Raw genomic sequence first — 18,854 nt, forward strand, 5'->3', positions numbered from 1 at the left:
TGTGTTTCAGTGCTGCAGACGGTGATTGGCCGGTTATATGAGTGGGGTCATGTGTGGTATTAACTTCAAAGCTGCGGTAAAATCAACTGGCTGCTTTGTTCAGCATAACAATAAATAAAAAGTAAAAAGATCATTTCTAACTCAGAATCACAGTTATAAAAAAAAAAGAAACGGTTGTGAAGATGCGTTTTTCAAAATGTAGTAATTGTTTTGTCCATATTATATTATTTCAAGGAAATCAGTCGCCCAAAAAGAAGACCAAAAAACAAACAAGCAAACAAATGAGCTAATTGAGGGTGGGGTGAGCGCTAATTAATAAGAGGAAAGTGATTGCGGATCACATGAAGTTCACGACACCGCGGCTACGGTGCCCGGGGAGGAACAAACCTTATCTTCAAACAAAAGCGCGAAACGCTTTCACCTCCCCAGTCAGTCCGTGCGGATCGCGGCGAAGCGCAGGAGACGAAAAAAAAAGGAAGAGTGAGGGAGAGAGCGACACGGAGAGGGAGGGAGGGTGTGTACGCGCGTTTGTGTGTGTGTGAAAGAGAGAGAAAAAGCGTGAGTGTGTGTGTGTGTATGTGTGTGTGTGTAAGGGAGAGAAAGTCAGAGCCGGAGCCAGAGAGACGAGAAAGATAAAGGAAAAGACAGACGGAACGATAGACTTGTGCGTTTAAAAAAAGTGTCGGTGCCCCCTTCTTCTTTGCCTTCTCAGTTTTCAGCAGACAAAAAAAACAAACAAAAAAAAAACAAACAACCCTACCAAAATCCGACTGCTTGGATGAAGCAAAACCTATCGATCTGTCAGTACTACACCTGGATTCACTGAGCAGCTGCACAGCAGGCATGTCCCGAAGGAAGCAGAGCAACCCCAGGCAGATCAAACGTAAGTTTTCTTTTTTGCTGTTATTAAATATTATCTGTAGCAGTGTTAAAGAATAGTGAAAATGAAGCTGCTTATAGAGCGCTCAACCATACCGCCGCTGTGTTCTGCTTCTCATGGTGCTTCGCTCATCCTCCGCGCTACATTTATGTCTTTTATAATTAATAATTGATCACAGCTAAATTTGACGGCTTAATGCTGGCTGAAAACTTTCTACAAAGTTGCAGAAAAAAACGGACTTATTTTCTTGTTACTTTGTAGTTGCGTTGATCCAAAAGTGTGGACGAGCGCATCACTTTGACAGCGTCCTAGAATGAAGCGCTTTAATGAGCAGCAAATCTAAATTATAGGCCTAAAACAATAAGGCTGCATTGCGAGACTAACTTCAAAAGTCAATTTCCTTGTTTTCCTGCATCGGTATAAACTGTGTATGTTTGCAACACACACACAGAGAGGCTGCACACACACTGGTGTTTTACACCCTCCTTTACAGTTCTCAGCATCCCCCCCCCCCCCCACCCCCCACCCCACTCCATGCACACCGTCTGGCAGGTGTGTGTACATGAATGCATGCAGCATGCTGTGTAAAAGCTTTGAGAAGGTGATGAAACCTGCATAAATAAGTGTGGCATTTATAGAGCATTTTAATATATTAAAAAATGTTAAACCCAGCTGCATATTACACACTTTCTTCACTTTGTTTTAAAAACCGATGCATCTTCGTTTTGTATTATTTTAAGTTTTTTTTTTTTTTTTTTTTGCACTTTTCCAGAAAAGAATTTGAAAGGAATCAGAGCATAACATTGTGGCCTGCATAAATTTAAACGTGTCATATTCACGTTAGCAAATTTCATCAGTTACATTTTTAATTACAGCTTTGGATCAGCTTTCAAGATTTAGAATGATTTTGTGCTACCTGCAGATCAGTCAGAAATACTGGGGTGTTGTAAACACTGTCATGTATTTGTGTGTGTGTGTGTGTGTGTGTCTTCAGTGTGACAACTGTACGCTGGTTCTAAAAGAGGCTAAAAGGACAGAATATGTGTTGTTTCTAAAATGTGACGAGTGTTCTGATGATCTATTCTTTAAGTGATCAAGTTTTATCAGGGAAAAAAGGTTTTGGTGCACACATGTAGGTGTGTTTGTTTGCATGTGTGTGTTCATGTTAGCATACATAAGGGAATGTGCCTGTTGATGCACAAGAGTGGTTTTCTCCACTTATTTTAGTGACTAAGAACATTCTGTGCTGTATTGCTTTATTTAGTTTTATTCATTTCAGTGTTTAATTTTTTTATATAATTATTTAAAATGTACATTTTTGTTTCATATTTAAAAATTTTTCCACTAGCATATTTTTGAGCAGCTTTAAAAAAAAGGTTATCTTTAGTTTTTAACATTTTATGAGTTTTTTTTTTTTATAAAGTAGGCTTTATTTATTTTTCTTCTAAACTTCTAAAATGCTTTATCCATTCTATACTGCAAAACTAAGAAGACAAAAAAAGACTGCTAATTTAGTTTTTTGATGTTCACGTTTATGTCAGCATTTACCTTAAAGCCCAAACAATCTATAACGTGATAGGCCCTCTCATTTTTAGTCCAATCCCATTGGTGCATCCAAGTTTTTTTGTAGTGGTGTGAAAGGAAATCTAACGCTTCTGTTCTGCTTTCGTCACTTTGACCTGGCCTTTTTGTGAATTAGCATGTCATGTGTAAGATCTTGTTTATATGTAGCTGGTGTGCGGCTGGATAATCAAGCAGTGCTTGGAAGCAGAAAGGTCATGAGGAGCCTAGATCCTCGTTCCCGCCCCGGGAACTCGGGGGAGAGGGGGGAAAGGCAGAGGAGGCAATGCACAGAAAGTCAGCATAGACAGTCATTTTAAAGGACAAAAAGGTTGTTGGGCGCAGCACCCCCCCCAACCCACCCCATCTTTTTCTCCCACCCTCCTGCATACATTGGACTGTTATCTAAAATTGTGATTTATGCAGTATTTTAATATTTTGCTTATTCTTTCCCCTTGGGTGCTCTCGGAGCGGCGATAAAAAGACGATGCTGAAAGAGCACCATTAATTTGCTCCGATGACTGGGGAGATAAGTCCAGATAATGGGAAAGATAAGCAGAGAAGATATACCATCAGAAACCCGATTAGTACCATTAAAATTCCAGCCCAGCAATCTGCAGCTGGCTGATAATTCCTTCTCCGTTTCCACCACTTTGGATGATAAGGCAAAAAATAGTCACTCAGTACTCCTTGATTAGGCTGCCTGGATATCCCGATAATACAGTGATAAATTATGTATTTTCCTCCTTGTTTTTTTTCTCTCTCTGAAATGTTTTGTCTGATTTTTATATAAATATATATTCCGAGCCCCCTTTTCTGGATGTCCTCCCCCTGTTGTTTTTCACAGAAACAAAGAAAAAACCCTTTTTATTGTAATAAGAGTTTGATAGAAAGAGGAGATAGTGGTGGAGGTGTTTTGTGTGGGAGCACATATCAATGTTATCAGCTCATCTCCCCGGGCCAGCTGCTGGCTGCTGTTGTTTTTAGCCTTATCACCCTGTGCCAATATGCCAATAAATTGCCCAGATTGTAAGTCATTTCAAACACAGGGGGTAGGTGGGGCAGAAGTGGGGGCGAGTATTCAGGAGAAATTGACAGGAATGATGAAAATATCACTGATGCTCAGGAGAGTGAGATTAGCTGATGTAATATGATGGGAGAATTCCACCAAGCTGTCTCTATCCCCTCTTTACCCCCTCGCTCCTCCCCTCAGCCCCCCAACCACCCACCCACCCGACTCGCCTCAGCTTTTGGTGGAGTCCATACCTCCACTCGCAGTGAGAGGAGGAACATTTTGATGCTTAATAGGAAGGGAAGATACGAGCAGGCTGAATTGAAACCAGGACTCTCAGAGTGATTTGTCTGTAAAATTGGCCCCCAAAGTTTCGCACTGAAAAGGGGGATGGTGAGTGGGGTTCATCTGGATGATGTAGGGGAGCGTGCCTCCGCCAGTGTTTATGGCAACATATAGAAGCGCCCCCCTTGGAGGCCACGCACCGACATCTCATGTCAAATGTGCTTATTAAATTGACTTAGTGCTCTCTCCCTTTTACTGTTGTCTTCACTTTATAGACCATCTGAGAATTCATGTTGCATCCTCCAACTCTTTTACCGGCATTGTTGAAAATGAAGCACCAGACTGTGGTGATTACTGCAAGTTTGTATAGCACCGGTTCCCGCAGCTTAATGCTATGTCATATTGTCATAATGCCTAATCTTATATTTGTAAAGCTGCTGTGTGCAATAAGCGGAAGTTTTAAAATACTGTTACCTTACTAAATAACGGGTGGCAATCCTTCAGTTTGCACACAGGACTTTGTCTTCTTTTGCCACCAGAATGTTTTATAATTTTTTTTCCTTATTTTTTTTGTCTTCTAAGAGAGGGAGAAATGAGGTAGCCTTCTTCAGCCAGCTGACTAGCAGTGTCCAGCAACAAATGGGGTAGAGGCAGGGCCGTGTTACTTTATGTTCCATTCAGCTGGAGAGAAGTCCTGTCACTATGACTTATTCTGATCTCATTCACAGGGATTTAAACCATAGGAATGGAAGATTTTAGCAGTTTAGAAACCATTGGTTATAAACTCATGATACCTGTAACCAGCCCTAATTGAAACTGTTCTTTTTAAATTTTTGTAAACCAATTAAAAGTATTATATATCACAAATTGGGCTTTGAAGAACCTGTGTTTAGTGTGGGGTAATTCTTACTATAGAGATTTGACACTTGTGAGTGGTATAAATATTAAAGAGTAGGTGATCTAAGTTGGTTTAGATTAGCTTGTGTGATTTAATCATTTGGGGAATACACAGATAAAGAAACATTTTAGCCACTGTAAGTGTTTTTTGTTTTTTTCCTCAAATTTCTAGAATGTTATAAAAACAACTGGAAAAATCTTGGAATTTCACTCTGGCAAAGTATGAATTTTTGCAGAAGTAAATTAAAAAGGTTTACAAATATCTGGCTAATGTCATGTCCAGTAAAGCTCTGTGGAGAAATATTTCATTATTTGTTTTCTACCAACTCCTAACTTTTGTTCTACGTGGTGACCTTTTAGCTAACTTTCAACATTTTATGTATGTAACCCTTTAGAAAATGACAACAAAGTGCCTTTTTTTCCCCTCAACATTTTATTGTGAACCTGAACCAAAGCTGAACAGGGCTCTCTGCTCCAGCTTAATGTCTGCTTTTTATCACAGCAACCATTTTTTCCATCTCCGCTCCACAGTTAATCTCCCCAACTCCTTAGCATACGGCCACTTTATGTAACGTCAGCATACTGTTTATCATATCAGGTGACATTTCTATCTTGGAGGGGCATTTATCAGAGGCAGATTACACTAGTAAGGGATAAGGGGGGTGTTTACAGAACTGACTGCCAACATCCTGTATCTGAATGTGTGTGTGTTTGTGCTTGCTTGAGTATACATTGGTGCGTGTACGACAAGCATGTGGCTATGCGTTTTAGCAGAGCTGTCGGAGCTGTTAGCTTGATGTGCTTTATGTGTGTGATTTTTCTCGCTTTGACTTCTCATCCGTATTTCCTCCAACTTAGCTCAGCTTTGCTTCTGTGTGCAGTATGTGGAAAAGCTGTGCAAGCCGTATACGCCGTGTTTCACCCTTGGCCCGCAGAACACTGGCAGCTCAAGCATTCAGATGTTTTGGGGGTGTAGAAATCAAAAAATGTTTGCATGCCAGCTTCCCTGTATATTTAAGGGTCCTCCTTTCATTTGGGTGACAATCACGGCACGTCTCTCGTGTTTGTCTGGTTGATTTCTGTCAGGAGAAGAATGGTTGTTGAATGCCAACTTCCCCTCAAACATCTGTTCCCTGCCAATAACAGCTTGTGCCGTTGCCTCGTCTTAGCTGAAGGATCCCCAATTGCCTCCTCACTTTTGACACAAAACAACAAAGCAGATGAATGTCATCTCATTTCATTGTTATTTTTTTTTTTCTTTATATTTTGTCTAAACCAGAACTGTTTCTTGTATAAAGAGTTTGGGATTCTCTAGCTCTGATTGGTCCTTATGTTACAGGCTCCAAACCTATAAGGGAAGGTTTGAATGGCAGCTGCTGCTTACTCTCTGTTTAAGACGGCATTGCCTTTGCTGAGCTGAGGCTGATACACTGTCAGAGTCTAATTTTGCCCTCGCTGTCGCTGTAGCCCGCAGTGCCTAGGCAGCAATAGATGTGGGCAGGGTTGCTGCAAAGGTGGAGGTCACTTCCTCTCCCAGCTTCCTCTTTATCTTCCTCTTTCCTGAATTCCACTGCTATTATTCCATTAACCGCTGGTTCAGACTGCTGCCATTGTGTTTTTATTGTATTCAGGCACTGGATCTGTCACCACTGTGGATAAAATGGTAATTTTAGAAATATGTCTGAGACAAAACTAAAGCCACGAAAGGCCTTTACTTCAGTTAGAAACAGGCTGGTTACTTTTATCAAGGTATATCAAAGTTTTAAAAAGTTACAGTTTCCAAACCTCAAAAAGCCTCTGTCATGTTGTTCCCATGGTTTAAAATCCATTTCATGACATCCCAGAGAAAGTGCAGAAAGGCTGGCCTCCCCATTTGTTGCTGCTGGCCGACAAAGGCTACTACCTTTTGGAAATATGTTTGGTTGCAAAAAGCAGAGAAAGTAAAGTTGTCGAAATCCTGTACTCATATTTCTTCTAAAACTATAGTTGGAAGCTTTTCTAAAGAAAATAAAATCAATTGGATCATGTTGCATAATTTTTGTCTTTGTGTCAATACATTGAAACTATTGTGTTTTCACTCAATATTATCAAATAAAATCACACCTCATGCCTGCATGAGGGGCACCTGCTAAAGTTGAATATCTGCTTTTTAATTTTTCACAATTTGTTCTTCTCAGTTTGTTTAGATTTTATATCAGTGATGCCCACTGAGCCCCGGGAAACAATTGACTTTCAGCTCGCTTTAAGTTAATAGCCTTGTCTCTTCCTCGTTCAGATCAATATTGGTATTAATTAATCAGCATTATCAGGAGCAGGATCTAGTTCCATTTGTTGTTACATCTGCAAAATATCAATAGAGAAAGTGGACTCCCTGATCGTCATGGCAACTTCATCTCTCAGGCCAAAGAGAGTTTATCTTATCTTGCTGCTGAGAGTGGCAAACTGCTCAGGAATCTAGTTTAGACTCAAAGATCATTGATTTAGGCTTGTTCTCTCAGCCCCACCTTGTTGTTTCAGGGTAGAAAGGGGGTGGCCAAAAAAAAAGACAGCATTCTAATCACAGACAAGATGCAAGATTTAAATATTGATGTCTAAAGGCCATTACAGCAAAGAGGGCCTCTGGTCTCGCTGTTGTTCAAGTACGTCCTTTTAAGACCCAGACAAAGCTTTGATTATCAGGCGTGTCACCAAAGAGTATGTCTGTGTAGCTGACAGTGTGGGACTGCAGGGATCAGTTTCCTGCAGCCACCAGCTCAGAATGTTAAAACAGCTCTCTGCACATACTGGCATTTCTACAGGCCTCTGCATGTTCGCTTTGATAATGGGATTGCACTTAGCAACATTCAGATAGATCTGGAGGAATTTATAGAAATTATTGATTTGTGCAACATAAGTTTTTGCCTGTTTTAATGGTTTCTTATATGAGAACATCACAACACAACATAGATGTATATATGAGGCTCTTGCATGTAACTTTTATCATTTTCCTAAATAATAACCTTTCCAGGGGGTCAGGGTCCAAGGTTTAACATTAAAATATAAAACATATATAGCTTGGAGGAAAATAAATAGTGCACATATTTCAACAATGTATCACAGAACAGGTTGTCATTGTAAGGAAGTAATGTACATCAAAGTTACTCTGGGCTGCAATATTAGAGTAGGCATCCTTTGCTATTTTCCATGTAGTTTTGCGAGTTGTGCATTTTATTTTCTGTAACTCTATTTTTCCATTCCAGAAATTAAAAATATTACTACACTGACCTCCTTTTTTGTGCAGGAGACACAGAGTTGATTATAAATTTCCTTGAGCCAGGCCCTATAAATTACAGAACAAAGTGGCTGGCTCTCATGGGAAGTTAGGCCTGGTGTGAACTATCCAGGTCTAGTGACAAGCCTGGGTGCTGGAATCTACCTCGTCGTACTGCCGAATGCTCCTCCAGGTTGGAGCAGAGAGCACGGGTACTGCCTGTTTTTTCTTTCCTCTTCTTTTTTGGCTCCGGGACACAATTGCCTCATTTAACATTCTCTGTTTGGCCTCTGCCAAGAGGGGAAATAGCCAGGGTGAGTGAGAAAGGCCATCATGAATTCTTTCATTTAACTTGCACAGTCCCTTTTCACCTTGGTGATGCACATGGATCAGGAATGAAGATATTGCTCAATTAAGGGGATTTCTGAGGAGGCTTCTGAGGTATTGCAGTTATTTTTGTGCCACGCCGAGGTTCTGATGTATCATGGATATGGATATTGAGTTCATCGCATCCACGTGATGCTTTGACATACTCGCAGCTTAGAAGAGAAAGAGCTCTGTGCCAGTAACAGGAAACTCGCCTTCATATTTGCAAAATAAAGTCCAGGGGTGGAAATGTGTCAGTCTCCCTCTACAGGCTTATAAATAACTTGTGTGTGTCTATCCAGACCCTTTTTGTTTAATTCAATTGAATTAGTTACAGATAATCAAAACATTTTCATGGAATCTGTCAAAACTGATATTAGGGTTTTGACTGAATCTTGATGAGATGAATGAAAGGGACTGCTTCGAAAGATGAATCAGAGTTTGTAGCAGGCATTGTCACATTGCATCCTTAGCACTGTAGAATGTAAATATTGGTCAATGTTGAATTTGACTTGGCTTTGTGTAAATAACCTTCAAGAAAGAGATCGTAATTTTCAAAAAGGTCAGGGTTTAGATAATGGAAGAGAACATTCGAAGAACACCGTTTTCCGAGGTGGATGTTAGCTGGCACTTCCAGAGAGTGATGGCCTAATAGCTGTTCAGTCTAAATCTCTGGCTTGGCAGGAATTACTATGGATGTATTTGTGGGGGTGCGGTGAGTCGCAGAACTTTGTGGTGAGGTCGAAATGCACCCGGCATTGCAGTTCAGGGATAGTTGGCAACAGAGGATTAAGTAACAAGCTTTTCAGTTCAATTTGTACATCAGCATTTTCTGCCAGACAAACACCACAAAACACACGCCATCTTAAAGGTTCGGTGGAAAATCACTAATGACAGAGCTTTGTACACAGATAAACAATTTCTGTCAAATACGTTGGAAATTATAAAAGCAAACTCTAAAACATGTTAATGCTTTAAAGAGGCTGTGTTTAGATTTGCACCAGTGCAAAGCTGGTAAAGCTGTTGACAGCACAGCTTACCCCTGTGATGCGATCAGAGACTGTATCTGCCTGCGTGTGATTAGCGAGCGAGTGCGGCGACGCAAATATACAAACTGAGGTGAAACTCAAGTGGAAACAAGTTGACGATGATTAATTATATTTATTGCAAATTGTACAAATCGGTTTAGATTGTGTGAGTGCACCACTGGGCAGTGACAAAAGCAGGGACGTGTTGCAAAGAGCACGTCTTCTTTTTATTGTCTTGAAGCAAGCTTTGTGAAGTGACTCAGTAAACACCAGGAGAGAAATGCAGCCGCTATTATTTCACATTCAGCCCATTTTCTTTGTCTGTGTGTGTGCATGTGTGTGTGTGTGTGTGTGTGTTTGTATTTCAGAGAATGCTTATCTAGTAATTACTAAAAACTGTTGACACTGAGCAAGTGCTGTAGCCAGCTAAAATGCCTTTTTGTCTTACGATATCAGATTGGATTTTTATCTGAGGTTCATGCAATCGTGCATCCCTGAAAAGCAAAGATAACCGCCTCAAACTCCTTATTTCCAGCATGAGTGTAGAATTAAGAACCTCGTTTTAAAAAAAAAAAGAGTCATTACATTTGCTGTTCATTTCTTTGCTGTAATATAGATAATACACATATTTTTCTTTCTCAGTAAGATGTGTCTGTGAATCTTTGAGACATACGTTTGACCATAATCAAGTTTTTTTAAGCTTCAAAAACAGGATAACAACTGGGTCAGATGATAAGCCCGGGCAAAATAGGGGGAAAAAAACTCCTGTGATAGACGAGAAGAAAATCTGATTGATTGATGTCTGCTGGCTTTGCCTCCATCACAAGCTGGGTTGACAGTTAGTTTGGGATCAGATGATTTTGCTCTTAAGATTGGGGTTGAGGGAGAGCTAGGCAAATATGAAGGACACAAAGGTCAATGGCTTCCCTCCTACTCTCTGTATCTGTCTCTCCCTCGCAATAGCTTGCTTTGACAAACTCTAATATGTTGCTAAGCTTTGTGGCGGCAGGACACATGGTCATAGTTTGTACTGCAATATCCTATAACGGTAATCTCACAAGGCAATGATTGAAAGTGCTGGAAGTACCGGGTGCATGCAGGGACCCGTTGACATCATCAGTTGCCGCGGACTGGCACATGTCTGCTGACTTGTCTGAACTGTGTTTTCCCCTAGGACTGAATAAGTTAAACAACAGATTCGACTCAAAGGGAATCTGTTATTGTAAGCAGGATCTGATAAGACGGTGCCATATTATGAGTTTGTGTAGCAAAGAAGGGCAAAAATGGAATCTCCAGTGAGTGTGGTTTGGGGAAAAGACGAACGTGGAACTGTGACAAAGAGTGATTGGAGGCATATTATAAATAAACACCCATGTCTTGCGGCTCACTCGTGATGTCTTTAGAAAGATGTTCTATGCTAGATTTCAGCTGTTATTGGTGCTCCAAGGACTGCTCTTGAGTTGACCCTCTCTGGCTAAATAATTGCATTACCAGGGTGAAATTAAGTAAACTCTCACAAGAGGTTTATTTTCTCTCTCCTTGAGCAGAACAAGCTGTAATATTTCCACCAGTTGCCATTTTGTTCCTTTAACCATTGTTTAGATTTAGTACCACAATGCTTAGGTACAAAGGGTTAACGATACATTTAGCACGAAAGACAAGATGATGCACAAGATGAGGCTTTTTTGTGTTTTCACAAAAAGAATGAAGGTTTGATAAATTTTAAAGAATCTCTGTTTACTGTCATTACTCACTTCACATTTGATAAGATAGAATATTTTTGATTTGAAACTAGAGATTACCAGCTGTAGCCCAGGTCAGACCAAGATTTTCATTCTATAATAGCCTTGAGTAAAAAACATTAGCTTCACATTTAAACAAAAATTAAACAAAAGTGCATTAAATGTTGTAATTACTTTTATGTAAAGCAGAAATGCTACTGCTGGGAAAGTAATCTTACATCTGAATTAATACAGAAATAATAAAATATCTACCTCACCGATATGCCATTTTGATAATTAACTTATTAAAGAGTATAGTATAAACACCTACTAATTTTGAAGTGGTTTTTAGGTAAATTTGTCCACTGTGCAAAATATTATCCATTGACACTGGGCTGGTTATAGTAAAGCTGGTATAAACAGCAGGCATTAGCTGATTAGTTAGTCAGGCTATTTGCTCGCATAGCCATCTTGCAGTCGGCTGTTTAATAGACATGCTATTCGTAGCTTGCCAAATGTATTTCAACATGCTACCTTAAGGAGAGTTTCCACAATAATTCTTTGTTTTTTAACATTCGGTAGTATTTGGTCAACTGATTTACAGCAGCCTTTCCTCCATATTGATTGACAGTGCGCAGCAACAAGTGTGGGAAGAGCGGCACTTTGTTACTCTATGCTCCTTATAGTCAGAAAAAAAACTCTGGTCACTCTTGTACATTCTCTGGTGTTTTCATTAAAACACAGAGCAAACAAATTATTTCTATCTTGTCTGTTGATCTCTCAACATTTATTTTTTCTACAAATAACTGAAATGGTGACACACAAATGATGTAAAAGTGATGGAGACACCTTCAGTGTTTTGGTTCCTGAGTCTAATAAGTTTTTATGGGTAAAATCGGTCCACACAGCAGAGCCACCCAAAAACTACCTCCTTGTTTACTTCAAAATAAGAGTCTCAAACACATTTACAACACTGAAATATCAATCATGATAACAGCTTAAAACAGACAAAGTATCATACTGACAGCAATTAGAAAGCGCTTAAACAGACAGACTTAACTTTAATGAGAAATGTCTTGCTGTTTTGATATTGCAAGATTTCATTGGATTAGGCTTGTTTTAAGAATATAGACTAAACAACATGGTATCCTTAGCGATGTCTGATGTTAAATAGGTTTTCCTTTGAGGGTTTATCCCTAACAGACATGTCCATTGGCTTTGTTTGGGTGCTGCTTTAAAGATCAAGGTCTCACTTGTTATAACGTGGAAATGCAAATGCAAGTCAAATTCAAGTATTGTGAATCAGTTGTTTTAATCAAGTTTTCACTGAAAGAAATGTAGCCTCCATTCAGAGCCTTTTGCAAAACAATTAAAAAAAAGGATAATCCGAAGACAATTCCCATACAAATGGAACCGGACATCATTTAGGGGAAGAGACAACAACTCTTTGTTTGTTTGAAGTGGTTGATATGACAACCTCCTCGTCAAAGACTCAGGGCGAATAAAAGGGATTTGTAATTACCATAATTATCTCTTATATGTTTTCACCTAATGATGTCCATTAAATGCCTGGGATTCATTATAGTCCGCTTCACTGTAGGTTGGCATACACTCATAATACAGCATGTTACATTACACAGAGCACAAGTAATGAACTTCTTTCATCAAAGATGTTAATCATGCAGCACTTCTGGGGGGAAAAAGCCAATGTACTTCAGCTTTTTGTTATAGCTGGATTATAACAATTCTCATAGTTACGACTTATCTTTCACATTTTCTCTACATGTTATATCAACCCAATTGACTTCATGTCTAAACAGGACGGCTCCCTAATCTAGACCGCTGTTCGTTTCATGTAAAACATCTCATTTTGTGGCTTAGGCTAGTGGCGGGCCTTCTCGTTACATAATTTGTTGCCCTCAACGTGATTTTCTTTGTGGCAATTTATTTAAATTCCCCCATGTTTATATATTTTCTGTCTCCTTTCATTCACAATGATTGCCTTTTCATAAGTTCAAAGACTCATCTTGGAGACATTTGGTAACTTCGCAGATATGAACTGGTAAAGAGGGTGGAGGGTAAGCGGAGCTGTTTTGTTGGAGGAAGGAGGAGTTTTAGCGCATGTACATCTGTGATTCAAGCTGTTAATCTAAAGGCTGAACTAACCCCATCTGAGGAGCAGACATAGCACACTTTACCATCCTCACCTCAGCAGGTACAGCGTTTGGGGGATCTTGGGTGAATAAATGTGTGCTGTTCTGCTTCTGCACTAAGGCTCTCAGCCCTTGCATGTGGTTTTGCTCCTGTGGACGCTTTGGTCTTTGTCTGCCACCTATCAGCCTATCAGCAGTGTCTCTGAAGCCCAGTTGTATAATGCACCATTTATGGCTTTGTGGAGAGAGATGGCGGTTGGGCAGCGGAATAGCTCCAGGCCTTCCCTTCAGTGAGTGGATTAACGGCGGCCTGCTTTAGCGCTCTCAACCGCGGTGTGAAATCGGCCCTGCTTCGGCGCTGGCGATCAGGCTGCCTTTCTCTCTCTTTCCTTCTCCTTTCCATCTTTCTGTCTCCTCACCTCATGCAAAGCCTCTCCCAGCCATCTGTGAAATGTGGAAACTCTGTGTCTAAGTTGAGTTCAGATCCCATCCACTCCGTCAAGCTGAGGCCAGCAAGCAAATGGGCAGGCAGTCGGCAGAGGGGCTTTGCACGGGGGGGGGGGGGGGGGCTTAAGAGGAGAGGAAGGAGAGAGATGATGAGGCACAGGAGGAGGAGGAGGAAGGTGGTGGTGGGGGGATCAGCTCACTGATGTCGTGCCGCGTGTGCAGGAACCCTGCCTGTTCTCCGCGGGCGAGTTGGAGGAGGGTCCAGGCCTGGGTGCCGGCCGAGAGATCTCTGGTTCCTGCTTGCAGGTCCAAATCCCCCCTCTGTGTGTGTCTGTGCGGAGGCGAGGCGGTGGCACAGCTCCCCTGAGCCCCTGCCCAGTCCTTTGAAGATAAGATGGTGATACAGACTCCCTTTTGGTACGAAGCTAACCGATGGTCTTTGTGCGACACACATGCCTGTCTCCGCTGGAGCCTGCAGCTGAAACACCTATGGTCTTTACTGAAACGAATCGTCTTCATGGCCTCTGGTCAAATTAGATTATGAATGGCTGACAAAATCCTAGATTGTATGTTTAGGATATTCGTTTTTTCACCATTTCATGCTGATAAAGTGGAGTTGTGCTATGGCTTATTCTGTATTTCCATTTGATTTCCCTCCACTGAGAAGAATCACTTTCAGAAACTCTTCATTTACATCCGCCACTGACTTACTTTTTTCCCCCAATTTTCCATGGCAACTAGTTGTCATCGGCTGATTTCTCTACTATCTCCCCTCTATTGCTCTTAATCATGACAGTTTTTAAAACATGGTCCCCTCTGCATTCATAACCATATTTTGTGGCACTCACAGGCCAATTCTCCCACTTCTGTCTCTTCACAACAGCTTTTCAAAAGAGCATCCATGGTAATCAGGCTTTTGAATTATGAAGTCAACATTCCCTCTTCTTTTTTTTTTCCTATCCTGTGGCTTTAGGGGTTCAGATCTGTGCATAATGTCTCGTGATTGCACGGCATTATGGTGGTTTGGAAAGCTGAGTCGAGGTCCAGCCACCCATCATCTTCCCGCAGACAATGTGGATCTGTGTGTCCCTCTGAGCTCATCAGGGATGGGGCGTTGATTGCTTTTTGATACCCCTCCAATGTGGATGAGGTTCTGCATACATCAACTAATTAGAATGTACTTAGAACATTTGTATGTGACAGACCCCACACTTCTCATCAGATCCTCAGCCCAAGTGCACTAACCACACTCACCAAAGGCTTTACCAAATTCAAAAGAAAACAGCTCTGTGCTGGGGCCTGGATATAATGGTTGGGGTGTGTGGGATGCGAGTTGATGTGGGGGACAAAATAAAATAAAATAACAATAGAAAATTGTCATACACACTGCCATGAAGAGGTATTTGCCCTGTTACAGATTTGTTCTGTTTTTGCTTTAACCAAATGTCTTTTGGCTCAATTTCACAAGTCACACCCAGATCTAATTACTGGCTGACCTGTAGATTAAACAAAATCTCTTGAAAAGAACCTGTCTGGCAACATAAAGTAGGCTACAAGATCTGAAAAAGCAACACATCATGTCCCGATCCACAGATATTCAAGAACAGATAAGAAACAAAGTCTGTAACATCTGGCAAGGGTAGCAAAGCCATTTATTGTTATAAGACCCCCTCAAACCTTAATGAAAGCTGTTATCCACACATGGAAAAAACATGGAGCAGTGGTAAAGCTTCTCATGAACCAAAATATCTTTAATGCAACAATTATTCATCCAGGAGGTCACAAATTAACCCTGAACAACATCTAAAGCACTGCAGACCTCACTTGCCTCATGTAAGGTCAGTGTTTATATAGCATTTGTGAGATGCAAGACCAAAAGCACATCTGAGCTAAATGAACACACCCTTCTTACATTTTCCAAACCTCTTGATAGTCACCCAATACTTTTAGGAAATGATTCTTTGAACTGAGACAAAATGGAACTTTGTAGAAGGTGTGTGTCCAGTTATATCTACCATTAACTAATACAGCATTTCAGAAAAAGAACATTATGCCTACAGTCAAATATGGAGGTGGTAGTGTAATGGCCTTGGACTGCTTTGTTACTGCAGGACCTGGATGATTTGATGGAGCCACAAATTCTGCTCTCAAGCAGGAAATCCTGAATGTTTGGTTCACAGTTTGTGATCTTAAATTGAATCACATTTGTCTCATGCAGTAGCACAATGATATTAAGCACACCAGCAACTCTGTCTTTGAATTGCTTAAAAAGTGAAGGTTTTGGCTGTGCCTACTCAAAGCCTGGACATAAAACCAATTTCGTTGCTGTGGCATGACCTAAAACAGACCATTGATGCTCAAAAACTCAGCATTACACTTAATTAAAACAACTCTGCAAAGAAGACAGGGGTCAATATACCTCCACAGTGTTAGCCAAATGGTTGCGAGTTATTTCAAACGTTTGATGGTAGCTGTTGCTGTCAAGGGTGCCATAAGCAGTTTTCAGGTTTAGGTGCAATTAGTTAACTGAGGCCCTGATTGGTTTGGATAGTTAACATAGATCATCATATGAAAACTTTATTTTCTATGTAGTCTAGTTTTTATTTTTTCTGATATTACAACTTGTTAGATGACCTGTAAGATTTCAGTGTGACAAAAAGCAAAAACAGAAGAATGTATAAAAGGGGAAATGGCACTTTAAATAGTAATGCTTAAAACCAGGGAATGTGAGGAAAATATAAGAACAATTCAGTGCAACAAAACTTTTTTCTCTTTCTGGCCACATTTGGGACCCTGCTATCTATGGACTTCTCTGGACCCCTAAATGGATGTCTCTGCAATGGGAAGGAAGCTTGTAACAACTAATTATCATGCATAAATGAATATCTACCATCAATTCATGCACATTTATGAAATTAAAGTCATGAAATATCAGAGAATACCCCTGTTGCTTAACAAATTTTTCATTTTGCAGGACTTTTCAGAAAGCCTTCATAAGTCAGCCCACAGGACTTTATTTCCATTTATTTGGCTTACAAACACACACACACACACACAGACTCACTGAATGTCCTAGACTCATGCTATGATCTGTAGAAGGTATTGGAGTCTTGCTATATATTTCATAAAGGCATTCTATTACACCCCTGTGGCTCGTAGGTAACAGCACTCTGTGGTCTGGTCCCCAGGCAGCAGAGAATTAAGTGTGGGACATAGAACTGGAACAGAAATCTAACTACTGTTTCTGCAGGTAATCTTGACTTGGATCTTAATTCCAATAAAGAGTTATATTTTTTTTTCAGAGCATAAGCTAAGCAACAACACTCCACACTATGTTTTCAGCAGGTATGCTTTATTCAATATTATTTCAGATAAGAGATGTAATCCTGGAGGAGGAGGGCATAGTGATGTATATTGACCAGCTCAGTGATAGTGATGCAGAGCATGAAAATGATGTGAAAGTAGTAAATAACGATTTGTGTCATCGGCTCAATCAGGTGGTGAGGATTATGAAATACTGTGCTTATTGTTGTCAACTTCCAACTTTATCAGGAAGACTCGGAATATTTAAATGTATCATGACTGGGGACAGGAACGAAACAGCGTCATTGCAACCACAAACTTCAGTATATTTAACTTCCATTTTATGTAACAAAATATGACAGAGCAACACAAAGTAGCACATCATTGTGAAGTTGATCGTTTTCTCATTTTTGTATGAATAAAAACCTGTAAAGAGCGGTGTACATTTATATTCAGCCCCCGTTACTGCGATCTCTCTCAATTAAATCCAGTAGAACCAATTGCCTTCAGAAGTCACGTAATTAATAAAAAGTGAGTACTTTAATCTCAGTATAAATACAGCTGTTCTGTGAAGTTCTCAAATGTCTGGCAGAGAGGATTAGTGAACAAACAGCATTACAAAGAGCAAGGGACACACCGGACAAATAAGGGAAAAAGTTGCAGAGAAAAAGCTCACAGAGAACTTTTCAGACCTTCATATTCAACTGTAAATGTTCTATCCTTTTGCAATGCACTATTTGGCAGAAAACTAACACTGCACATCAACCTCAACACACCATCCCAACTGTGAAACATGGTGGTGGAAGAATCATGCTGTGGGATGGCTGGAGTTAAATACAGGAAAGTCCTGCAGGAAAGAGGATGCAAATGACTTGAGACCAGATATGAATCTAGTTGAAAACTGATGTTCACAGGTGCACTCCAATCTGATTGAGCTTTAGATATTTTATAAGAACTGTCTCTGAATATGTTCATTCATGTTGATTAGAGATATGCTTTTGTATGAAGTTATTCAGCCAGTCAAAAGAGAAGATGGACAGTGTTGGGATTATGAATATGAACATATTATTTAATATATAATATTAATATTTTATTAAATAATATTTCTGTTTGTTAAGGGTTGTCCTGTGAATGCAAGCCCAATAAGGCAGTGGCATTAGGACAAAATTGAAAGGGATGAGCCAAGCTCTGACATTATTGAACAGCATAAACTCTGCACACACATGGAATGAATTCACACAATTTCTTAAAATACAAGAATTTATTAACAAAAATAAGTCAACTCAAAGTCAAACATATTTCAATCAACAAACTCTTTAATATGCTAAAGCAATCCAACTAACTACCAAGCAGAATTAAAGAATAAGGAAGACTAATGGGCTATGTACAATATGAACAAGTTGATTAAAGATGGTTGAAAACCCTGACCGAAAGAGTGATGCAACATTATCATGCAATGTTATTTATTTTTTAGAACCAAGGATTATCTTGAAGAATCTGGAAGTGAAGTTAAGTTAGTCTTGGAACTAATAATCAGCATACCTTTAAACAACCATTCACAATGTAAGGTCAGATAAAATATTATTTTAATAAAATAGTGTTTAATTAGCTGCCTTAATTTATTAAAAATAATATTTCAAGAAATATTATTAAGGAAATAGTCAAATAATATTTAAGGAAATATTTTTTTGAAAAAGAACCAAATCTTTCTGGAGAAATGGGGCTTAATGGTGTTTACTTAGTTATCAAGTTTAGTAAAATAATGTTAAGGGAAATATTTTACTAGATTGAAAACTAACAACCTTTTTGGGTAAATGATCTTAGCAGGCAAGCACGTGTTCTTAGCTGTTAGCTGTCAAAGCTAACAAAAGAAGCTTGTAGCTTATGATCAGAATCAAACACATAGCTTTACAATACCACTAATAAAAGGGTTAAATTGCATAAGCATGGAC

General features: G+C 39.8%; 1 protein-coding gene across 2 annotated transcripts in view; it reads left to right on the forward strand.

The window, feature by feature from the left end:
• Positions 1-499: 499 nt before the first annotated feature.
• The window catches only part of zfpm2a (zinc finger protein, FOG family member 2a), a 160,444-nt gene continuing 142,089 nt past the window's right edge, over positions 500-18,854 (forward strand). For both annotated transcript variants that reach the window (XM_047360493.1, XM_047360494.1), the window contains exon 1: positions 500-883. In XM_047360493.1, the coding sequence (XP_047216449.1) occupies positions 844-883 (40 nt within the window). In that variant the 5' untranslated portion in view covers positions 500-843. The remainder of the gene's footprint in view (positions 884-18,854) is intronic.

The sequence above is a fragment of the Girardinichthys multiradiatus genome, chromosome 3 (assembly GCF_021462225.1).
Source record: "Girardinichthys multiradiatus isolate DD_20200921_A chromosome 3, DD_fGirMul_XY1, whole genome shotgun sequence".
Classification (NCBI taxonomy): Eukaryota; Metazoa; Chordata; class Actinopteri; order Cyprinodontiformes; family Goodeidae; genus Girardinichthys; species Girardinichthys multiradiatus.